The 25,247-nt window shown below is 41.1% G+C and overlaps 4 protein-coding genes across 5 annotated transcripts; 1 reads left to right on the forward strand and 3 right to left on the reverse strand.

The window, feature by feature from the left end:
* Positions 1–179: 179 nt before the first annotated feature.
* On the reverse strand, positions 180–4,485 carry zgc:194312 (odorant receptor 131-2). Its single transcript, XM_026995783.3, has 2 exons — positions 1,410–4,485; positions 180–740 (listed from the first exon to the last, which is right to left on the reverse strand). The coding sequence occupies exons 1-2, from the start codon at positions 2,336–2,338 to the stop codon at positions 680–682; spliced, it is 990 nt and encodes a 329-aa protein (XP_026851584.2). The 5' UTR covers positions 2,339–4,485; the 3' UTR covers positions 180–679.
* Positions 4,486–7,264: 2,779 nt separating this feature from the next.
* On the reverse strand, positions 7,265–15,687 carry LOC145643412 (uncharacterized). 2 transcript variants are annotated; one of them, XM_081694572.1, is made up of 3 exons: positions 15,554–15,687; positions 13,671–13,871; positions 7,265–12,944 (listed from the first exon to the last, which is right to left on the reverse strand). In XM_081694572.1, exon 3 carries the CDS (start codon positions 12,685–12,687, stop codon positions 11,758–11,760), a length of 930 nt encoding a protein of 309 aa, XP_081550698.1. In that variant the 5' UTR covers positions 12,688–12,944; positions 13,671–13,871; positions 15,554–15,687; the 3' UTR covers positions 7,265–11,757. The 2 variants fall into 2 exon arrangements, with proteins under 2 accessions (XP_081550698.1, XP_081550699.1); XM_081694573.1 differs by lacking the exon at positions 15,554–15,687 and adding an exon at positions 14,033–14,170.
* A 117-nt stretch (positions 15,688–15,804) lies between these two features.
* ponzr1 (plac8 onzin related protein 1) lies at positions 15,805–20,822 on the forward strand. The gene is made up of 4 exons (XM_026995784.3): positions 15,805–15,954; positions 17,297–17,401; positions 19,906–20,051; positions 20,394–20,822. Exons 2-4 carry the CDS (start codon positions 17,299–17,301, stop codon positions 20,517–20,519), a joined length of 375 nt encoding a protein of 124 aa, XP_026851585.2. The 5' UTR covers positions 15,805–15,954; positions 17,297–17,298; the 3' UTR covers positions 20,520–20,822.
* Positions 20,823–20,980: 158 nt separating this feature from the next.
* On the reverse strand, positions 20,981–24,784 carry LOC113567682 (uncharacterized). The gene is made up of 6 exons (XM_035519979.2): positions 24,513–24,784; positions 23,754–23,944; positions 23,235–23,300; positions 22,243–22,649; positions 21,745–21,912; positions 20,981–21,295 (listed from the first exon to the last, which is right to left on the reverse strand). Exons 2-6 carry the CDS (start codon positions 23,913–23,915, stop codon positions 21,235–21,237), a joined length of 864 nt encoding a protein of 287 aa, XP_035375872.2. The 5' UTR covers positions 23,916–23,944; positions 24,513–24,784; the 3' UTR covers positions 20,981–21,234.
* Between the last annotated feature and the right edge of the window lie 463 nt (positions 24,785–25,247).

Genomic DNA, 25,247 nt, shown 5'->3' on the forward strand with positions numbered 1-25,247 from the left:
AAATTTAATTTGTACCTTTTGCTTTAAGATCTAATCAGAGGTTAAATTTTAGTTCTAAATGACAACCACTTTTGCAGGGGCTAGAGTACATGAGCAAGTCAGATTCCACTAGCTCACTTCAAGTGATATTACAGCAGATCCTGACCTCTTGGTAAAGAAAAACTGTAGAGTACTGAAAATAAAGTCTGCTAAATTTATTTTATATTTGAGTTGGATGACACTTATATAGACATTTCAGTTAGTGGTTACACACGAATAACATGTCCACTTACAACTTTGGTCCTGCAAAGGTAATAGTATAAATTCTAAGACCGCCATAAATAATGGAACATCCTCTAAGGAACTCTGATTTGTGTTTTATTGTATAGAAATATATACAAGTGTTATGTATTCTTATGAATGCTAATAAAACACATCAGAGAGGATGCCAAAAGCATCTGTGATGATGGTGCAGTGCTTTATAGGGTAGTTATCAAGACTAAGTCCAGTGCACAATGTCCACTTTGCTCTACATAGCTGCCACTTAGCTGACAGGAAGCTTTAATATTTGAGTAAATCCATCCTGTGGGTCTTCTGACCATTTCACAGTTGAAAATGAACGTGTGCTGTGTAAATCCAGTCCTCTGTTTTAGACGCATGACAGAAATCAGCTATTTTCTCAGTGCATTTTGTATGATGGTCATACAGTCGTCTGTGATGTCTCTCTTGATAGAAGTGTCTCTGATGTCATTCTCCTCTCCCTGGAAAAAAAAAAGCAGATATTTTGTATAATGCTCATTTATGGCATAATAGTGTTATATTTTGCTGCTATCAATCATGAAATATGGACATAAAAAGTACAAAGAACATCATATTTCTTTGTTAATTTAGTCTGTTAAAAAGTAAGGGTTGCTGTTCCAATCAGTCTGTTTTTTGTTACATATGGGTCTGTAATACTGTGGTGAAAAACTCACTATTATAAAGTAAATTGTTAAATTAATGGCAATAACTGTGTAAAGGGCCAAGTGAAGTGGTCTGTCTATATGCAACTCAAAACAACTGCATGCAACATTTTCTTTAAAGTCTCATTAAACCTAAATCTGTGTTTTTCTTTTAATTAAGATAATCTCACTCTGTGGGGCCCACCAAAGTCCAGTAAGTGACCAATTTATTTAGATAGAATTTCTACACTTTCAATGTAAAACAGGTAGGTCTAATCTTGGGTAAAAGACTGGTAAACTTCATTCTCAGTCTAAGTAATGTATACATCTGGTCCTGTATTCATAAAGATTTTCACTGGCATTATGAATCACCTTCTTCCCAAGTTTATGGTGAACTGTCACAAGAACAAATTTAAGATCAGAGCTTTCATTAAGTCAAATAGGTACAGCTACTGACAAACTTATCTGTAAGGTGAATTTGAGAAATACCTTTGCTGGGGGCAATGGTGAGGATGCGTGACATTAACGGTCCACTCCAGAATACTCTTGAGCCGACAGGACAAGCACGGGTAGCGGTGACAAAGATGCTCCAGAAGCTCCTCTTTGCGCAGTCCGTACACTATCGGAGCAATGCACTGCGCCAGGCTAAAGAACACAAACGTTATCACTGCAGACCGGTCCTTTGTTTCAATCGCGATCACCTTCTTGTTTTTAAGAACGTGTAAAACAAAATTTATGAAGTTCGGAATGATATACACGGCAAGTTGTGCCCCATGTAAGGCGATTGTTTTACAGCCGGCCCGGTTCCGCCGATTCAGCACACCCAGTCGTCGACCCTCACATAAAATCCGCACGTAACTGTAAAGAATGAGTACCGTACAAAGCGAGATCAATAAAATTTTATGTACTTCTCCTCCCTTCAGCTTTTCCCTCCTACAGTTCCCGCTGTGAGTGGTCGCATTATCCTCTTTAGGGAAAAGGGTGAGAGGGATGATGGATGCAAGACCCCATGTTAAAATTCCAAGACACCACGGCCACAGTTTGAAATAATTGCCGCTGTATTTGAGTGGAAAACAAATGGCAAAATATCGGTCCAGCGCCATCGCCGTTATAGTGAATAGGATGTTGGATGCACTGGTGGTCAGGATAGTTATTAGTGCCACGCAAGTAGATGCGTCCATGGTAACATCCAGGTCAATTTGCAGGTAGAAGATGAAACATACTGCGAAGTATATCAAGGCAGAAAACAGCAAGTGGAACACGAGCACAAAGCGCGCGTGATTCCGCAGACGGTCTTCGGTAACGATGGTCCAGTTGATGACTAGGTTGAAGAAAAGCAAAATGATGAAAGCCGTTGCAGATGCCCAAACACGAATGTGGGTGTACAAATTCTCTCCAGTGTCGTTTGACATCATCATATTAATCTATCCGACTTCACTCTGCCAGTAGTCCACAAAAAGCTTACCAAAATGCAAAAGTTATATCATTATACCACAACAGTCGAACATCGTGCGGCCACATCAGTCCGAATTCAGTTTGGGTCTCCATTTAACGCTCAGCTGTTTTCAAGCCTCCAGTTTTATTTGCGTCCCCTGACTGCAATTGCGCGTTTACCACTCTATTTATGCCATGTGAGAAAGCAGACCTCTATTTGCTGTCTAATATACGCCACTTTGCGCGCGCGAAAGAAACTTGCTGACGCGTAGTTCTGCGTTCTTTTCTCGTGTTATGCGCTAGTTTAACTCGTAGCTGTATTATATATGACAAGCAATGTGCTATTAAGTCTTAATCAGTAACCGTTTTATTACCATACGACATCGGCAATAAGAAACATATCGAGGTGTTGTACTAACATTGTCATTATGCTTTTATACAAATTCATGTACTTTTTTTCCTAGCAAAGTTGCATATCATGGCAGATGCTGCTTCAGAATATTAAGTCAGAGCGCCATCTTGTGTGAAATAGGTTACTAATCGCAAAATTGAAAATATCCACCTGACTACCAGGAAACAAAAAAGTCTCCCAATTCATTTTTTTAAAAAAACTTCCCCAGTTGTGTGGAAGGCAATGAGCATACTGAAAACATTTTTATTCTTAAAAATATTTTGATTTTAAAAATATAATGTGTCTACTACAGTGGACATCTGAACACGCTACCTATGAAACTGAGTCCTAATCACAGTAAATCAATCCCAAAGAAAATACCAAGTTGTCATAAGATTTATGATGAAAACTACCAACAGCTGAGCTAATGTATATGTAACTCTTTTCTAGTGTATGTCTAGTGTTTGTATTTTGATGTTATGGCATTATGTTTATGGAGTATGATATTTCAAAAAGCAATTCCCTTTCTTTGAAACACAGAGGAAGCTCTTGCACTTTGTACACATCACATACGTTTTGCTGTTGCAACCAGACCTGCGACACCTTGATGCATGTGTTTCATCCACCATCTTTGGGAGCTGGATGGCCCCATAGTGTCTCAGAGCTGCATTTGGCTGAGGTTTCCACTTTTGATGTGGGGGAGTGTAGTCATCTTCACTCTCACTGTAGATTCCCACTTGGACCTTAGTAATCATCTGCTCACCAAGGAGCAATTTGAATTCAAGGAACTTCAGTGGTTTCTTTCCCAGAACTTGGCAGTCAGTCTTATACTGAAGCCATGCACTGGTGATTGCCAAATCAAAAAAGTGGAAAACTGTATGCGCTGTCCATTTCCGAGTGCGAGTGGCCATCCTATAGAGACTTAGCATCCTGTCGGCCATGTCCACACCACCCATGTTTTTGTTGTACTCAGCAATTACCACTGGTCTTGACACCTGGACATACCTTTTCTCTTTCTTAGACCATCTATACTGCATGTGGCCTGTGGCTCAATGCCATAGGCAGAGGATGCCATGACCACTGGTTTGTTGTCAAACCACTTGATAACAGCAAGTTCAGGATTTCACCTGACCACTGTCTCAGATGCCCCTCTTCCTTAGTTTTTGATGGCCTGATCCCTTATAATGTTGCACTCCTTTGGAATTCTGTTCTTCATGAGAGTTCCTGTACCTCCCAAACCATTCTCCATCATGGTGTCCAGGAGATTTACAGTTGTAAAGAACCTGTCAAAAAAAGAAGGTGGGTTCCTCTGGGAACAGTCTCTGCCAAATGAAGGACAGCTTGTTCTCCAGTGCCCAATCCCTCTGCAACTCTGAAGGTGGTCTCACCTTGGTAAACCACAACATCTAAGACCATACCACTTGGTGTGGCCACGACCTTCAATCCAGTCGGGTATGGTTTGACCGGTACATACTGGTGAATTTGGAAGTGACCAGTAAATGAAATCATTTGATCATCAATGGACAATTTTCCTGTTCTAAATTGATTTAGACATCCTTGCCTCACTTTGATCAGAAGGGGCCTGACCTTCCACAAGAGGTCTCTGCTTTGGTCCTCATCTGAAATATCAAGGTCATTGGCAATCCCTTCCTTCTCATTTGAAAATACAAAGAACAAAATGTAGGTAATAAGTACAAATGTCTGCTGTGGAGGACATTTTTTAAACACTCTCATCATCGTAATATATTGTTATATTAGTTTAGAAAATGGTTAAAAGTGTTCTTAGGAGATTCATATAAAACATGACAACAATATTTCAAGGCAAAGTTTGCTCAATGATAATTAATAAGCACTTACTTTTCTTCTTTCCATAAAAGCACCTTGTGCTGATGGATGCCATTTTCTTTAAAGAGGAAGAGGAACTTGCCAAACCCCCCATAACATTGGTATCATTTAAAAGTTCTGAATGTCCTCTTTAAAGAACAAAAGGAGTTAGCTCAGTAGTATGTTTGGTGTGGGAGATATTTAAGCCTAAATATGTACTCTAGAGAGGACAAAATTGAACTGCTGGTAGTCAGGAGGATATACCGATTCCCTCATAAGCGGTATTGTTTGATAGCAGGTTCAATTACTACTCTGACCATGTGATTTGTAACATTTTTAGAGAATGATTTTCACCACAGCTAGCTAGGTAGTTGGTTCAGTAAACTAAACATAATTTGTGTTGTAGGATTATTAGCTGCTTTTTAGTTAATCTATTAGGCTACACCAATATCATAAAGATGACTACATATCATAAAATTAACACCATAAATGTTTTTAATACCCTTAACGTATTTTCTTTTCACAGGGAAAAGTTCCAACAGCGTGCCAAAGAAGTGTGTAGTACTTAAATAGGACATCTTGTATGACATTTATATGCTGTTATAACAGCCCAAGTTGCCGAAGGGCGAGGGGGAGGACGCACAGACTCCTTTGACGATGACAGACATTTATTAACATGAAATGATGACAACACTGGCACTCACACATGATATTAATGGTGAACATCTATAAACATCTAACAAGCGTGAACATAGACAACCATTTACAAAGACAAACACATCAAAGACCAACTGCACTGCACTCCACGACACGGGTTTATATACGGACACAACACTAACCTGGAGCAGGTGTGCAGGCATGGTCACAACTAAACAGAGAGCCTCCCACTGCATGTGGTGGGCCAAACCACGTGACTCATGGGAGGCGAGCGTTTCGTGACAGATGTCTGGACAATCAAACACCTGGAATATGGTGGATAAAGGGGCCATTCCACCAAGTGGGTGTCACTGGTGTGTTGAACTCTTACAAAGTAAACTTCATTTTTTGAACCAATATGTCAAACATTGTGACCTCCATTGGTCAATCAGCATTCAGAAGGCATCTGACAGGCTTAACATTGACCAATCATGATGACATTTAAACGATGTGGCTATGTAAGCATTCTCTCTGATTCTGTAGCGTTTCGAAACATTTGACCATTAGGGGGCGAGATTCCAGAAAATCAAGTATCTCTCCTACATATTTTCACTTCGGAACATACAACAGGATTCAAGTGATTCCTTGCAGTAGTCTTTGCATTTGCAAGTGCATTTGCAAAAATGTTTAGTTTTGTCACATTAATTAATTGTGTAAAATTTGCACTTTCTGAACTAGTCCTATGATTTTCATTCAATCACATGAAATCAGGTCTCTTGAAATAATCTTTAGAGTCTGAAACTAAATAATTTGACTTTTTGACTGTATGAGCCTGCAACACATTGATCAAATGGGAACAAGTATCACTTTTCTGAGTCATATCACTGAAACACTAATAATAGTTTTTCTTATTGACTAAAATGAAAATGTATATTCACACTATCATTCTGAGGAAAATTGGAAGGTTTAAGGAAAATACATTGCCAGGAGGATCTACAGTGCAGAATTACTTATTTTGCTTATAACTGTAAGCTTTATGTTTTCATACCTAAATGGGCAGATTCAGGAAAGTTAGTTCATATCAGCACAGAAATTTACATGTAACGCAGAGAGGCTTGGCAGGATGCAAAAGAGGAGCCGTGATTCAAAATAAACATCGTTATATGCAACACAGAAGACAATGTAGTGCTAAGGCGGGATCAAACACTGACAACGTTCACACACACACACACACACACACACACACACACACACAGGGAGACATTTGGGAGGAGGGGCCATACCGTGACATTACAGACATATATGTAATAATAGCCTGACGCTCCACAGCGTACAATTAACTAATTTGAATATATTTGTGTGCCTACTATTTAAATCCCTAAAAGGACAAATATAAGGAAATGTAGTTTACATCAACACAGAAATTCACAGACATACATGTAATAACAGTCTGATATTGCCTGCAAAGAATGAGGCAGATAGCCCATCAGGAGGCTGTACAGTGCAGAATTACCTACTTTTTAATTACAGGCCTTATGTTTGAATAAATGGACAGGAGTCAAGAAAAATTGTTCACATCTACACAGAAATTTACAGACTTACATGTAATGACAGAGCAATGTTGTACATTGATATCAGATTCTGAAGGTTATGGGCTGAACATGTCAGTTTGTAAATTTTAAACATTCACAAGGCACGCACTACTTGTAGTCATAGTATCGCATAATCAGTGCAGGCCATTAGTGTAGCACAGCACTGTTCTTAGCCATTTATACCAATACCAAATACTCAAAAGCTCACTAGCATTTGCAGTGACACACACACACACACACACACACACACACACACACACTAACCCATACTTCTAGGGTTCACTTAAACATTCACTGCCCCTCCCACCCACACTCACACCCACTCACCCACCCTTGTGTGGCTTACCTAAACATTGTCTGTCTGTCTGTCTGTCTCTCTCTGTTTCTCTCTCTCTCTCTCTCTCTCTCTCTCTCTCTCTCTCTCTCTCTCTCTCTCTCTCTCTCTCTCTCACACACACACACACACACACACACACAAATACACACTCACACCTACAATAGGGTTCACCTAAACACTGTATTTCTGTCTCTTTCTCTCTTACTCTGTCACTCATACACACATCCACATACCTACCTCTGATGATGATGATGATTATCCGTTCAGTCGGACCCGACTTTCGGACACTTTACATCATTTTTCCTATTTTTGACAGCTTCTTTCAGTTCTTTCATTTGCAGGTTCATGTCAGCCTTGATTGTACCTAACCAACGTGTTCTTTGACGTCCTCTTCTATTGGACCCACTGACAATGCCGAGCATTAATGATGTTTCCAGGGAATTGGCTCGCATGACATGTCTGAAATAGGAGAGCCGCTGCTTGGTGATTTTGCCCTCTAATGATGTTCTTGGATTGACACGTTCTAGAACCGTCCTGTTTGTGACCATATCTGTCCATGAGATGCACAGCAACACCATAGCTCAAAAGCATCAATTTTCCTTCTGTCTGCCTTTTTCAGGGTCCAGCTTTCACATGCATACATGGAAATCAGAAATATGATTTCATTGACCATGCGGATTTTTGCTGCAATGGTAATATCTTTACTCTTCCCTATCTTTGCCATCCCTTGCATTGCACTGCGGCCAAATGCGATTCTTCTTTTGATTTCTGGCCCTGATTCGCTACTGCAGTTGATCTTGGATGCTAGGAAGATGAAGTCTTGAACTGATTCAATTTCTTCATTGTCGATTTTTATGTGGACTCTACCATTGCCTGTTGTCATCATTACTTTTGTTTTCTTGATATTCAGGTACAGTCCCATGCGTTCACTGTCTTCTTTGACAAGTCGGATCAAATATTTTAGGTCTTTTACGCTTTCTGCAAACAAAGCTGTGTCATCGGTGTATCGAAGATTATTGATATTTCTCCCACCAATTTTCACTCCAATTGACGATTCCAAATTGCATCGCCTCAATCTTTTTGGCATACAGATTGAACAGGACTGGCGATAGAATGCAGCCTTGTCGCACGCCTTTCTTGATCTCAAACCAGTCAGTGTTACCAAAAGCTGTTCTGACTGTAGCTTCTTGTCTTATACAGAGCAACTGAATTAGTTTTACCAGATGTCCTGGGATGCCGATTTCCTTCAGACAATTCCACAGCTTGACGTGTTCAACACAGTCAAAAGCTTTGCTGTAGTCAATAAAACACGTACACATCCTTTTGATATTCATGAGTCTTTTTCATAATCCAGCGCAGGTTTGCAATTTGATCTCTAGTTCCGCGTCATTTATGAAATCCAGCTTGGACGTCTGGGAGCTCCCTTTCAGTTAATGTAGCCATGCGTTTCTGAATAATCTTCAGTAAAATTTTACTTGCATGTGATATAAGTGCAATGGTCCGATAGTTGCTACATTTTTGCGTATCACCTTTTTTTGTGTAACGGGACAAAGACTGATCTTGTCCAATCTTTGGGCAATGATTTAGTCTTCCAGATCTGTTGGCAGAGTTTTGTTAACACTTGTGTTGGCACTGGCTTGAGCAATTCTGTTGGTATGTTATCAGTGCCTGGTGCCTTCATGTTTGATAGTTGTTTCAGAGCCCAGGCTACTTCTTCCTCCAAAATATCTGGCTCTTGCTCAATTGTGTCTTCCTGACTAGCTTCTTGATTTGCTTGATTGCCCGCATACAATTCTGTTGTATATTCTTGCCACCTTTGCTTTATTTCATCTTCATTCTGCAGTACTTTGCCATTCAAATCTTTGTTCGTCGCTGCTTTGCGAGGTGCAAAGGGTGCCCGTGCCTGTTTAATATGTGCAAAGAGCTGCTGAGTGTGACCTTGCTTGTTAGCATCTTCCAATTTAACGCACCGACTATACCAGTAGTGCTCTTAATCATGCCTCGCTTCCCTTAGAAATTCCGCATTCAGCAATCTGAATTCAATGCTCTTTCCTATGGATTTGGCTGCACGTCTTTTGTTGGCAATCTTAGAACCATTGCAGTCTTTTTGCTGTTTTTTTTTTTTTGTGGAATAGTTTGCTTTGCTGTGTCTGTTATAATGGATTTCATTCTTTCCCACAGTTCATCTGAATCTTTCGCGTTTGTGTTCAGTTATCTGAAATCTATTTTTTTATTTCAAGTGCATATTGAACTGGGATATTATTTGTGTCAAAATGTCGCATTTCAGGAGACCTTTTGTTGGTGTTAAATCGTAGTTTGATTTGTGTAACAAGCAACTGATGGTCAGAACCACAATCCGCACCAGGGAACGTTTTGACTGCTTGTATTGAGCTCTTCCATCATTGTTGGCACAGGAAGTAATCAATCTGGTTGCGGTGTTGTCCATTTGGAGGTGTCCACATATATAAGCGGCGTTTTGCAATCAATAGATGATTTTCCTGACAGCATTGAATCAAACGGTCACCAGCCTCATTCCGTTCTCCTAGTCCGAATTTTCCTACAACTGTTTTTCTTCTCCCGCACCTACTATTGCATTGAAATCCCTGGCAATGAAGATAGTGCCCTTGGCAGGACTTGGTCAATTGCTTGCTAGAGATCCCCATAGAATTTTTCAACATCATCTGCGTCCGTAGTGGGCGCATAAACCTTGTGGTGGAAATTTGAATAAACAGCGAGTCAGACATGATTAAAAGAGTAATTTAATAAAGAAAAATAAAACATACAGAACACAGCTGTGTGAGAACTAGTGCTCTAAAGCAAAAGCTCTAAAGGGGTATCCTGGCTCTGCTCCTTATACCTAAACCTTACCCCCAAAGAGGGGTGCTCTGCATCCCTGCTCCTTATCGTAGGAATGCTCCTTATCGCTGCTTGCAAAACTGTAACTTAGATTTGGATGCCTTGTGGCCTTCCCCTGCTAAATGATGTAGCAGTGCCACCGTGGCTTGTTTACACGCTTCTCGTGTTCTTCCACAAATTAAGAGATCATCAACATATTGCAGCAGAGCTGTTCCTTCAGGGAGCTCTAAAGCCTCTACGCTTTGGTGTAGGGCGGCATTGTAAATAGTTGGTGATTCACAATACCCCTGACACAACCTCGTGAATGTGTGTGGCTTTCCTTCAAAATTGAAAGCAAACCAAAATTGGCTATCCTTGTGCACAGGTACACTGAAAAAAGCATTGGCCAAATCGACTACACTGAACCACTTGCTGTCTGGTGGGATCTGAGAGAGAATGGTATGCGGATTTGGAACTTCTGGGGCTCTAGGGTGTACTGCCGCATTGACAGCCTGCAAATCCTGCAAAAATCTCCATTCATCTTTCCCTGGTTTCTTAACTGGGAAGATTGGAGTATGTACCGGTGAGTCTGGGCATGGCACGATCACTCCTGCTTGCTTTAATGATTGAAACACCAGCCTAATACCCTCTGCTGCCTCTGGTTTCAGAGGGTATTGGTGTTGGTGCGGTCTATAATCAGATTTTGGGGTGATGTGGACAGGCTCACATCCTTTTATTAAGCCCACATCATTTTTTCCCTGTGCCCATAACTCTGCAGGAACTGTTTTCAGTTCGTCTTCCTCTTCCTCTGAGAGGGTAACAGAGGCTGCCATAATTGCCATATTTGGGCTCACAAGCTCGACCCCCTTTTGCAATTCAACCTATACGGGGCTGGCATTTTCCACGCTTTTATGCTCGGGCTGTACATAATGTCACACTGGGGTTCCTTTACCCAGTCAGTTGCACTCAACACGCGTTTAGTCCACAATCCTACTCTCTGCCAGTCTGGGTCGGCATGTGTGCTAGCCAGTGACACATGAGGCGCTGCATGTGAGACCGAATATAAAGGTTTTTGTTTAGCTGAGAGCTGCACCACTCCCGCAGCCCACTCGCAGTCCCATGCTATAGCTGTGATAATCAAACTGTCGCTGCCCCCTAAGTCAAATTTCTGCTCAAAATCAACGTCTGGTCCCTCATGGACCTCCATCGTACAGTGAATGGAGTCACTTTGTTTAATAATTAGCTCACCAGGTAGCGTGTTAGTAACTTCAGTCATAAAATGTGTTAATACTTCCCCAGCAGTGCACTGCAATTCATAAACATACAAAGGGACCCCCATTTCTAACTGGATTCCCTGTGTGGGTGTTTCCCACGTGACAAATAACCCCTCTGGATTGCTGCTAATTGTGCATCCAAGTTTACACATTAGGTCTCTAGCTAACAAATTAACTGGGCACGTTTCTGACACCAAAAAGCTATGTTTGAATTGACTATTTCCTAAACTACATTGGAGAGGCTCGGACATCCTTTCATCGATGGGATGGCCTCCCACTCCAATTACTGTTATCCCATACCTTGGTCTCATTCTACATTCTATTAAACCTTCTCTCAACACCGAGTGGGTGGCACCACTGTCAACCAAAAACTTAACATTTTGTCCCTCTACATTCACAATTACTTCAGGGAGGCCTCTTGACCCTTTACTAATCTGCTGTAATAATTGGTAATTTAAATTTGTTACTTCCCTTTTGTCGTCTTCCTTCAGTGGCCCATCGCTGTCCTACCTCTTCACCGCCCGTCAATCTTTTTAACTTCCACAGCCATGCTGTCACTATTTTCCCCTTCTTCTTCAGGACAGTCTCTTGCAAAATGTCCAAATTTTCCACAATTGTAGCATTCCCTTCCTCCAAACTCCTTTCCTCGACCTCTTCCTCTCCCTTGTCCGCGTTCGCGTCCTCTACCACGTGCGCGACCTCTTCCCCTGTCTCCTACTGTTTGGAGCATAGTCAGCATCGCCTGGTGGGTGATGTCTGCGCGCTGGCACTCCCGCCTAGCATCCTTCTTGCCCAGATTAGTTTCATGATTCTTGGCGTGTTCTTTGATAGTTGACAAAGGAGCTCGACTATAACCGATGCAGTTTTTTCTGATGAGGTTGCTAATTTCCTTTCTCATATTCATAAGGAAGCTATTTCTCAGATGAGCTTCCCACGCCCCCACTTCTCCGGGGCCCGCTGCACATTGTGCTGGTGCATCAATTCTACAATGATCAGTATGGATGCGTGTCAAACGGACGAGGAAATCAGCCACGGGCTCGTCATCCCTTTGTTTGCATGCTGTTATCATGTCGGTGTTAATAGTTGTCGGGTATGCTGCTTCCACCCTTTCGATGAGTCTTCTTATCATCTCTCTGTATAGGCCATTTGGGTCAAGCTGCCCTTGGGGCGGTGCATTCCACTCAGGCAGATGAAGACGAACATCTCCATCCACCCAGTCTCTGTCAATGCGGTTATATTGCGGTCCAAGTCGAATCATAAGCAATCGTCTCAGTTCAGCCTGAGTTGGTCTGCAGGACTGCACAAATGCCATAAGTTCTTGTCCGAAGCGTTGTCCGCTGATATCGCCTGGTTTGCTCAGGCCATCGGCTGCCTTCATGATATCGTCTGCAGTCCAGTGGCGGTGAACCATAATTACTCCATCTGGTCCAGACACCTCCACCATCAGGAACTGTGGAGCACAGCCTGCCTCAGGCTCTGCAGATAGCTTTATAGTGGTGTGACTTTGAGTGCGATGAGCCACTGGTGAGGTTATTGCTTCCAGTTGTCGTCTTGGTTCATCATATAAAGACGGTTTTGATGTTAGCGATGAAGTCCCTGGCTCAGGATATGGAGGTGGGTTTGCTGACACTTGTGGCTGTTGAATCAGCTGGGGGCTCTCGGTGGGGCGGCATCGAGGTCAGGATCAGCTAAGGAAACACACTGAGACACTTCATTATTACCTTTTCTATGCCCTACTTGCTGCTTTTTCTGTCTTTTTTCAGCCTCCTCTAACCACATTTTTGCCTTTTCCAGCATATCTTCACTGTTCTTGTTAAAATATTTCTGTGCTTTCTTATCAGCCTCCCTTGGTTTAAACTTTACTCTTTCAACCAATTTAAGTAAATATGCAACACTCAAGGTCGCCGATACATTAAACCTATAGTATTTAATCCAGAACGGGACATGTTTATTTACATGTTCTCCATAATCTTTACTCATTTGAAAGAACAGGCTACTAGAAAACTTGTCTTTGCTAAATTCATATTACTTTGCCCTTTACCCATTTTTTTTGTAGGTAAGGGTGATTGCACAAATGTGATTGCAATATAACCAAATAATATGAATAATATGGGTACTCTCCCCCCCCTTTTTTTTCTGATAATCACGTCTCTAACGTTGCTTTAATTTAGTTCCGCTCCAGTAATTCGTGGTGGTTTACAGTTACCTCCTTTCTCTATGGGGCGTCCTGGCGGCCCGGGCCTATTTTCCCTTACACTTGTACGTCTACACAGTGTGCCTAACTCTTTTAGGCTATTGGAGTCCCAGACTCCTTTGTGAGCGCTAGTATTCCTCTACTACGCTACTTACACAGGCGCACCCCCAGGCAAACTGGCGGATTTCTATATTCGAACTTTTAAAGATTAGTTTACTATTTCCACCACTTACTTTCAGTTCGTTAGATCAGGCGGAGCACACCACCGGAGTCAAGCGGGACGTCACTCCCTGGTTAGGTACTTTCCCGTATTCTTGTGGCTTTCCCTCTTTCTCCAGCTCAGCCGAGAAATTCTCTCTGAGGAGCGTCCTCGAAGTTCATTCACCGCTGCTGCGCGTGGTGCCTCTCGCTGATCCTGCCGACTACGCCAATTTCTGTGGTGGAAATTTGAATAAACAGCGAGTCAGACGTGATTAAAAGAGTAATTTAATAAAGAAAAATAAAACATACAGAACACAGGTGTGTGAGAACTAGTGCTCTAAAGCAAAAGCTCTAAAGGGGTATCCTGGCTCTGCTCCTTATACCTAAACCTTACCCCCAAAGAAGGGTGCTCTGCATCCCTGCTCCTTATCGCGATGAGCATTCCTGCAGTACCAGAGCACTCACCAGGACAGACACAGTTTACAAGATAAAATAAGCCTAATCCCTCTTTACGGCCCTTGTAGGTCACGACACATGCAGGTCATAAGGCTATATTCCCACAGTCGTTTTGTTCACACAATATACAGAGACAGAGTGTGCAGACTAAACCATTCATATAGGATTATATGATGGAAAGGATTAACATGATTATATATGAATCATTACATATGAATCACATGATAATACATTATCAAATAATATTTTCCATCACACCCCCCAGTAAGTCTGGTTTGTATGAATATATATGACACAGTGTAACAGGTAATGGAGTTTAATGTGATAATATATAGAACAGCACAGTAAACAGGGCTACACACGTGTATTTGCAGTAATATTATCATATTATCAATGCAGGCTATTACAGCAGCACAGTATAGTTTTGACCTTTTTTATATCACCACTAAAGCTAAATGCAGAAATTAACCACCATTAGACCATTAGACACAACAGGACAGTTTGTGCAATTTAAACATCTTGACTTGTCTTTAAAATGTTGCCAACAGGGCGATTTCACAAAGCATTCACAAATGTGATGTAAAAATGTAAAAATAAAATAAAAATGTAAAAAGCCCAGTTCAGATTAAACCAGCTACATACAAGTAACCAGTGGTAACAGTTAGAGGAAGTGAATTCCTTACAGTAACACTAGCTCTAAGGCATCCACTACTTTCTGTGGGGTGCAATAAACAATAGAGCAGAACTGAACAGTTCAAATTTAGACCATCATCAAAAACTCAAAGTCACCAGCTTTTCACATTGTATGCAAAGTACAATTTACAACCTTTAATGACTGTATGGAGGGCAGGGCATATCCCAATCTAAACGTCTATGTCTGTACATTCTTCTTAAATTTGGAAGCACATCATTCGAATTCCCAGTTCATCAGAAAACGTATTTCATTTACATCTAACCTCAACTTCCCTTCATATGACATCTTCAGGAAAGAGCAGAAAATGTTGACTGAGCAGTTTCTTTCGTTCATAAAACATTTTAAGTTGAATGGTAAAATCCTTTTTTTTCCTGTTTGGGGGCAATTATTTGTATAACTTATGTTGTGCTTTCTTCATTCCTAGAGCATTTCTGAACATTTTTTACAGCGGACGATTTCTTTTTTGGAACAGCCCTCTTGTGTGTCTTCCCTAAACATTGACCCTATTTATTTAACTATATTAATTTACGTTTAGAGTTTTACATTTGCATTATAATTTTGACCAGCCGATACTTTCCTTCCTGACTGGCACTAGTTACTTCTTCATAAATGTCAGGATCGCAGCGAACCTTAGTGTACAACTGGCAGTGGGTGACTCTTTTTCACTAAATCGAAAGCAAGGTAACACGCGCCCTACCAAGTTTCGAAGCACCTTGCTCAAACAAAGGCTTTACAAACCCATAAAATAATTTGAAAATCGTGCACCTGTATTTCCGGTTTACTGAGAATCCTTGGACATCTGTGTCCGCCTAACTTTCCTTGAGAAACTAATTTGGGTCCATGGATTTACCTATTCCAAGTAGTTTGCACGGGCATCAACCTTTAAATGCTAAAGGAACAAACGTTTTAAACTAGTCTATTTATGATAAAACGTCTGCAATTTTTCGAACTATGGTTTATAAATGTACGTCCAAGCTAACGGAAAAAGGCGTGTCATTTCGATTCAGTAAAGTTTCGTTTCACGTGTGTTTAATACACGAATTTGGCAATCTGAATGCCCAGTAACGGCTGTTTAGTCACTGGATTCCCTTGAGAGGCTTCGTACAACTAAACGTCACGTTTAAGCAACAGTTTAATTTGGGGATTTGCCACTGAAGAGTAAAAAGGTGAGGGTCTCAAAGACAAAATTCCATTTTTAAAACGATTTTGCAATAGGCCAAGTTAGAACACCTGAATTTATCATTTAATATTTATGACGTCTATAGGGTAATAACACTAGCACAATCAATATTTCTGTGCAGTACCCAAAAAGCCTCGGATTCGTCTGATTCTTAAATTTCATATTGACTTAAAGTAGAATAAAATAGAGTAGCCTAGTTTTCTTCGTCTAAATACAAGGTTGACCAGGGAATTGGGTGCGTGGTGGGGGATATTTCTTAATGTTATTGAATTCTACATTAGTCACGGTACAAATTAGTACAAATCGAGATCAGTAAAATTGTATGTACTATTACGGCCTACAGCTCCCGCTGTCAACAATCAAATCCACTTTAGGGGAAATGATGGATGCAGGGCCTCATGTTACAATTCCAAAACTTAATGACTCTTGAGTGCGAAATGAAAAAAAAAAATCGGTCCGGCGCCATTGCCGTTATAGTGAATAGGATGTTGGATGCACTGGTGGTCAGGATAGTTATGGTAGATGCGTCAAATGGTAACATCCAGGTCAATTTGCGGGTAGAAGATGAAACATACTGCGAAGTATATCAAGGCAGGAAACAGCAAGTGGAACACGAGCACAAAGCGCGCGTGATTCCGCAGACGGTCTTCGGTAACGATGATCCAGTTGATGACTAGGTTGAAGAAAAGCAAAATGATGAAAGCCGTTGCAGTTGCCCAAACATGTACAAATATGAATGTGGGTTTTACAAATTCTCTTCAGTGTCGTTTGACAAAACCATATAAATCTGACTTCACCCTGCCATGTATGCACAGGGGCAGGAAATAGTGTAGTGGTATTGCTGGTGCGGGTGGGGGGTGGGGGTTTCAAGGCTAACAGAAATTACTCTAGTCTACCACAAATCTCGATGGCATTACTTAACACGTTCAGAAATAAACATGTTTGGTTTGTCTAGAGAGATGACCAACTAGTTCTGATTGTCTGGGATATTTTAGCCATGCTACTACAGCCAGGTGTCAACCTTTACCCAACAGTAAAGGCTGTGTTCGTGGAATTGTGCGTTCATCGCTTGCATTAACCTTGCGCGACTAATCAAAAAGACGCGATGTGTCCTTCAGAAAAGAAGCCCTTGTTATTGTTTCCACTGATTTTCCATCATAGGTTGTATATAACAATAGCGACAGACTGTGATTTGACCAAATGGCTCTTCCTCTGAGTTTTCTTTTATTTTGGCTATTGACTGTAGTCTAGTCTACTTCCAGAATGTCTACTCCAGTCTCATTTGGCTTTTCCTCTCTCTATCCATCCCTCTCTTTCCCTCTTACTAGCTATGGCAGTCCAACAGCAGGTAACCACAGTGATGACCCACACAGCCTATAGTTCTGGAACCTGGACTTCAAGTCTCTTGGACTGCTGCTCAGACATGAGCACTTGTAAGTCAGTAACTGAGGGCAAACAATTCATTAAGGGAGCTAAATGTATCTATAGGTTTCAAAGGGATTGAATTTGTTTATTTCATTTCACACAGTATAATGTATCGTGTTTAATTTCTGAAGTGACAGTAAAAAGTGTTAGTGGATGTAACATTCAGTCTAAGACCATGTTAAGACAGTGATACTGAGGAAAGGGTGATCATACAGACTTGGATTATCAGCAGCTTCGGAATCAAAGCAGTAGAACTTCCACTTGTTTAGTATTGTGTTTATACCACATTTATAAGCAAAACAAATGGTTCCCTAAGGATTCATTGTTATCAGAGGGAACCTTACAGAAACCTATAGCCAAAACCTCATAATGACTGCCAAACTACAACTTTAGAAACTAGAAACTGTACACTATAGGATTATACATATATTGTGTGTAGTGCATTAAAAAAAACACATTTTGTACATTTTAGTTATGTGACAGTCTTGTGCTACAGGGCTGGAAATGTTGTTTTTTCCTTATTTCAGTTTTAGTTAAAGCTGCCAAAAAAAAGCATTTATTATGTATTTTAAGTTGTTCTCTGATGTCTATACTGCATAGAATGAATGTGACTTTGGTCTTAGCAAAAATATGCCCAGTTTTACATGCCCATTTACAATCCTATTATTTGACCCTAGAATGAAAAGAGCTGTTTTCTTTTTTGCAACCCTTTTTGGTGGACCTCATGAATAATTGATGAGCTCTACATCGATTGGCTGGTTTAGTGAAGTACCAAGTTGGCCCACACATAATCAGTGAGATAGGTCTAAATCAGTTGCTTGCTCACTGAGGTTAGCCACATTATATGTTTGAGCCTGCTTTGAATGCCTTGTCAAATGACAATGACAATTAATGTTAATTATATGCAGTGAGCTAGCTAGCTATAGGCCTAGACTGGATACCAACTGATCTAGTTAGATTTTGAGTTAGGTCTTATTGATGAAACAAAGGCTAAATTTGAAATTTGCCTAACAAAGGGACTGACAAACCCACGTCTTATATTGAAGGTTTATGTGATAACATAGGTGAGTTGATGAAATAAAAGGATTAACCTTAGAAACCGTAAAAGACACAGGGCTATGTTTGGAACATGTTCCTTTAATTTTTCCATAACATAGGCTAGTTGATGAACTGAAAATATTAACCTTAGAAGTTACAGAGCTATGTTTGGAAAATGTTCCTTTAATTTTTCCAAAATTGGATGTAGGCTACATAATATCAGCATTTAAATATTTTTGGTGAGAAACAAAAGGATATCTTCATCACTTGAGGAAGACATTTTGAACAAGGTGGCTAAATTTTAAAAAATTGTGTCGCCTTTGGTCAATAGTTTTGAAGTGACAAAACACCAATGAATATTTCATTTTCTTGTCGTTAATTCATGTATTGTTCAGTATGTAACAGTCTAAAGGTTTGAGAAACTGGTCAGATTGAACAGTGCAGAGAAAACTAATAACCTGTCTGAGATCCTGTTAAATGTGAAGGTCAGCCCTGCCCATTGCTCCCTTGAACTGTTGAAGTTTCGGCTGTGCAGGTCCTGTTAATATTTCCTGTGGTGGAGCCTGGGCTGGGCTGGACTGGGCTGTTATGGTTTAGACCATGACATACCTGAGCGAGAATTCCATATAACAAAAGGAACAAACTTAAACAATAACTGAATGTAACTGTAAGGTAAAGTGACACTTACAGGAAACAGGTAAAGTGAACACATGCACCACTAACATGAACATAAACAGGAACAAGAACAAAGACCGGCCAAGATGCACACTCCCACAGCGGTTTACATACACAAAGATATCACTAGACTAAGCAGGTGCGAGTGTGTAATAAAAAGAAGGGTGTGGGTACATACAAGACGATGAATATCCATTGCATGCGACGGGACGTATCATATGAACAGTGGGAAAGGGAGCATTCTGTGACACTGAATAGGATGTTATTTTCAGGGTTTTTTTAAATCTTGTTTTGTAACCTTGTTTTAAAATAGTATATATAACTGGGTGACAGCTCCTGGACACACCTATCAAGTAGTTTTTCATGTTTATTACGGTATTCCAGTGTGAATAAACATGCAGACTACCCAGTGCATGTATCCATATTCATATTATAATTCATATTATATTATTCAGAAAAAAATATTGTGCATCACTGGAAGCAAATTGAGTTGAAATTATATTATTCTGTGTGTGTAAGGACATATAGATATACACATTATATGTATTGCTTTAGTTTTGAAGGACACCTACCACACAGTCCTACCCACACACTTGATTTCTGTCTCATACATGCATAGGAAAGTGTAATCAATCGTGTGTTTAAGTACACCCCATATTGTTTCTATTTCTGTGCTTCAAAAGAAAGTTTTCATTTTTGAAATATCATGTGCTTTTTTTTACCATTAAATACTGCCATTGAAAATGTGTGTGTGTGTGTGTGTGTGTGTGTGTGTGCGTGTGCGTGTGCGTGTGTGCAGGTTGCTGTGGTCTGTGGTGTTTTCCATGCATGCAGTGTGATGCTGTATCTCAGTTCGGCTGGTGTTTCTGCATGCCCCTTCTGGATGTTTGCATGATTGTGTCCTGCTGCTTCCGCAGTAAGATAAGGGAGCGCTACAACATTCATGTGAGCCATGCGCACATGCACATGCACACATCCTGTAGTAGTGGCAGGTCTTTTGTATTTTGAAGCTAGGGCCCATTTTGCTTTTGGAAACCAAAATGCACCTGGCTGTGACCACAGTTTGTTTCACTTTAATGAAATGGAGACCTAAGAAGAAGAGCACAGATAGTCTCCAAAAAATCACATTCTAATGTAACCTCATTCTGGGTGGAGTCCATATATTAATTTGTGCTTACAGCAGGGGGGGGGGGGTATGTTAAACCAGTGAGCATTGCTGTGTGAACAGAACAAAAGAACTAAATATCTACATCTCCCTCCCACCATCTCTGCCCCTCCCCCATCCAGGGCTCCTGCTGTGATGACTGCTGCACGCTCTGTTTCTGCTACCCATGTGCATGGTGCCAGATGACTCGTGAGATAAAGATGCGCGCTCGTGCTGGTACTGTGATTACTCAGCAGATTCATGGCTAGTCACAGTCATTTGAATCTGTGCTGTGCATTTCAAAGCCCTACGTTCAAAATGTTTGAATGATTCGAGAGGGAAATAAACAAGTAAAAATGTGTCTCTGAAATTGTTTATGGTTATTGTTTATTTCTTAGATTCCTCTCTGGTCCCTAACTATATTTTTTTTCCTGACCCAATTTCATACAAGCCTTATCAAATAAGTAAATGTTTACTTCTGGCTAAATAAATGCAGTTCCTTTGTCATATTTGGCCTGTTCCCTTACTAATGTAAATAAAAATCATAAATAAAACTTGGAAGTGTTTTCTAAGTTGGCACTGCTGTCTGTGTTATTGGCCTACTGTCTAAATGTGAATGCTGTTAATGGTACTGATTCTGGGTTCCAATGTTCCTATTCTTCTAATTCTCTCCAGGGCTTTTCTTAGACACATCTAACCAACAGCCCATCTGCACTGCTGTTTGGTTCTGTTTAGTAATGCAAAAAGGAACATGCTCAGATATTTTAAGTGCATTGTTTCCACTGTTGTGTTTGGTGTATCTAAGTATCATACCACATGTGCTTGTTTTGGACCAACCTCTCTGTGTGGTTAACATGTAGTAGTATGCTTTAAGAATTCCAGTCCTTTACAGTAAGAGAGTTGAGTGACATAGAGGGGGTATTGATGTTGTCTGCTGATTTTTATTTCAGGGAGTTTTCAGGACTCTCTTCAAGCTTCTGTGCTCTACACCTCACTCACTAAGATCTGTGGGAGCCCAGCCTGGCATCGCTGACACAGCAGAGGACTTTAAACACACACACACAAAACAAACAAAGTTCCATTTATGTGGCACTACAAAGTGTGGCACTACAAAAGTACTGGCAAGTACAAGACCTTACTTGTCAAACAACTTTTAATAAACAGGATTAGTCTAAATAGATTTTCAGAACATATTTTGTTAAACGGTTCCTAAAAGCCTAGCTAGCTTGGTTAAAACATTAACTGGACATGTGATGCGTTTCATGTAAACCATAAACTAAGTTGTTTTCATTTGATTCCCATAGAGTAGTGTGGGAATCATGCAACAAATAGTTAGAACTAATACTTTAAGCAATCGTTTAATGCTCCAAACACGTCAAGATTAACTTGGCAATGTATGAAACTGTTTTTTGCTGCTCCAAAACCTATTCCACAGCCCCTTAAAAACCCATGTCAGTCTGGTCCATACACAGACAGGAACACACACACACTCACAGCTTAGTGATTTTGCTGGCCTGGTGGTGGACCTGCTGGAGCTGAGCACTGAGCCCATAGCTCTGGTTATGGCTCTGCAGTGGGCCGAGCTCACGGACAAGTGCGAGAACCTCCTTGTGCACCTCGTACTCTCGCTTCTGAATCGAAAGCAGTTGCTCCACACTCTCTCTAAGACAGGGAAGGGACGGAAAAAGAAGGGTAACACAAAGGGACAGTTAAAGCGAGAGGGTGAGGGAAGGACAGAGGACTGGTAAGATTGTTCATGTACAATAAACATGGTTAATGATACCAGTGTTAAAGCTGAAGGCATTCTCTTATAAAGTTTATTAGGTATTAGAAACAGTGCTAGCAGCTTGTTTCCAGTACCTGAGTTGAGTCATAGTAACTGAGTTCAGTCATGGTGTCTGTGTTTGGTCATGGTACTTGGTTCAGTCGTGGGGCCTGTGTTCATTCATAAGGCCAATGTTCAGTCCCGGTACTTGTGTTCAGTTATGGTACCTGAGTTTCGTCAAGATGTGGAAGGCACCCGCCTCCTCCCTCCTCTGGCCACAGCTGGGCAGCTCGGTGGGCAGGTCTAGGAAGCACGGTTGTGGGTGAATGAGTTGACTGCGGCATGTCTCAGAGGGCCTCCGAGTCACAGCGTGAGCTGTCTCATAGTGAGGGTGAAAGTGCATCTTGGGAGGGGGGTGCACACCAAGGTGGCAACTAGGGTGAGGGGTAGATAGGTGGAAAGGAAAGTGTGGATGAGGGGCAGGCACAGGCTGCGCAGGTGTGGGTACAGCAGGGCTTTTTGTGGGAGTTGGAGTGGTGGGCGCAGGGGAGACTAGGGATGCAGAGCTACTGCTGGCTTGGTCACTGAAGCTTTCATCTTCAACCAGATAAGTCAGGAGTGTCCTCAGGGTGTCCTGTGTGTGATGATGCAGAGCCAATCTAAACATAACTGTTTTCATAGTCATACACTGTAGTTTAAAGACATAATTAAACCGGGTTTCAAGTAAATCAGTAAAAGCAAATAGCTGTCAGATGTTTAGCAGAGCTGGTTATCTTTCGTTTGTCTCTCTCTCTACCTGCACTTTCTGCACACTGCGGTGCACCATCCCCATCTTCTTCTTCACACTGTTGCTCTCCCTTTCCACTATTCTGCATTGTTTCTGCACAGTACAAACACATTTTTTTCTGCTGACCTCGAACACACACTCACTCACCCACACACTGCTCTTTGGAAACTGTCCAATCAAACTGGGTGTTTCTTCATGAGCCCAAAAGGGTTAATGTAGGTTCTAATCTAATCTCAGTTCTTTTTTCTGGAGAGCAAACCAATATGCTTTTATGATACTGTAACCGTACTGCTTTCCAAAGATGTGCCTGACCATTTCCAAAGCTGTGAGTGAAACTGAATAATGTGTGGTTGTGGTTACTGTCTACATCATGCATGCAAAAACAAATCTATGGTCCAATAACAAACTACAGACATGATGTTTTACACCAACCTCCACCTCAAACAGGCAGTGGCTGATTTCAGAAGGAACCAGACTCTTTGGTAAACAATGAAAACCCTGAAAAAAAGAGAGCCCAGATTAAATGTTATGTTGCCATTTCTTAATGCTAAATTGTTATTTTGTAAAATTCTTGTTATTTCAAGCAAGCTGTTACGGGAAAAGTTTCTTTTATGTTTTTCATAGAACTCACACTGAGGAGAAAACAATCAGCAAACTGTTTCTCTTTAGTATACAGCTGTGAGTTATGCGCTACCTTAGAGAGGAATGCCTAGCTACAGGCTACATATTGTGCAAAAAAAGATCTTTAATGCATTTAGAAAACGTTATGAAGCATGCGTGTGCTCCATACACAACGCTGCATTCACTCAACACATCACTCACAATCATTTTTAAGGCCTTTAAGAGCTCATCTGTGTGTGCAAGGGCAGGACATAGCTGATGCCACCCTGCACTAGCAACACTGGACACAGAAGTAAAGACAAAATGTTGCTAGAATGTATGATTCTAAACCTGCTTGTAGTTATCTGAGTCAGTGGTTTGTGATCCAGTTCTGGGTAGTGAACTATCATCCTCTTCTTCCTCCTGTTCACTGACAAACCCCAAGCTCTCTTCTTTGGGCTGGGCCCCATACCCTCTGGCATTCTCCCATTTCTCCTTATCCAGTACATCCATGACTTTTGTCCCTTTGCTGTTCCTCTTCTCTATAGTTTTAAGTAAAGAAAAGGGAACAGATGAAAGGAGCTAGTCCATTATTTCACCAACTCTTTAGTTTTTTTTTTAATGATCCCAACAATCTTCCTTTCCCCTTACCTTGTATGTGACTAACACACAGAGAGAGAGAGAGAGAGAGAGAGAGAGAGAGAGAGAGAGAGAGAGAGAGAGAGAAAGAGAAAGAGAAAGAGAAACCCTGTGGTAATGTTTACTCTCAAGCCACAGTTTTGAATCCGTTTTGGACATCATTCACATGCGCTGATAACATGCCCACACATGTTTGCTGAGGGCGACATCAAAACATCGACACCAAATAGGCTTACTGGAGTTCTCTCATTTAGGCTACATCAAGGCCACGATACAGGGGAAGATCGCCTGTCTGTCATGCACAGACCATCACGTGTTTAATTAAGATTGCAACTGAATCCGTAGTTACCTTAACAGTTAAAGTCTGCATAAAGGCCTTGTTTCAATCATGAAATATAGCCTGTCTGTCTCTTTTCTCAACAGGAAGCATATCGTTTATTTTACACAAGTCAGGAAACTGAATCAATTTACCAGAGGGTTCTTCCAGGGCCTCCTCCTCCAGCCTGTACTGAGAACCTCTGATGTGGTCGCTGTGAGCGGGGAAATGACCGTGCAGGAGATCGGTGGAGGAGACGGTGCGATGCGGTCCCGAACCCGTGCGGCAGTGTTGTTGTAACTTGCCAGGTCTATTTAGCAGCAAGAGCCACACGTTCAGCAAGCAGATGGGCTTCCAGATTTCAGTTACGTTTCCACTTAAAGTGCATTCACGTCTAAACAAAGAACCCTCAGACAACACTAGGTTTAAATTAACTATGGACTCACTATTGTAAAAGTGGTTGTGTATACCTGGCACCGGATGTGTAAAACCTCCTGTTGTGAATGACCTCATTTTCATAGTCGACTGAATCATGCTTAGTCTGTAGCAATTCCTGAGACATAAAGATGGTAGTGCATTTCCAATCCTTATCGACTCCCTTTGCCATTTTTATGGTTCCAGGAAAGTAAACTGCAGACGGGCTGACTCAACAATGCCCACAATTTGATAACGATCTAGTATAACAGGGAGTTGGCTTAATGATGCAAACCAACCATTTATTCTTTATTCTATCCCTATTATGTCGTCGTAATGGCTCGTGGCAATGTTTAAAGAAGCACATAACGTCAATTATTAACTATTTGTTTTAATTGCCAGAGCTTTAATAGCCTAAAGTTAAAACAGAATTAGAAATGAAAACAATTAGAAAATGTATTCGGACTTTTAACGAA

This window comes from Electrophorus electricus, chromosome 13 (genome assembly GCF_041902795.1).
Source record: "Electrophorus electricus isolate QZ-2024a chromosome 13, ASM4190279v1, whole genome shotgun sequence".
Taxonomy (NCBI): domain Eukaryota; kingdom Metazoa; phylum Chordata; class Actinopteri; order Gymnotiformes; family Gymnotidae; genus Electrophorus; species Electrophorus electricus.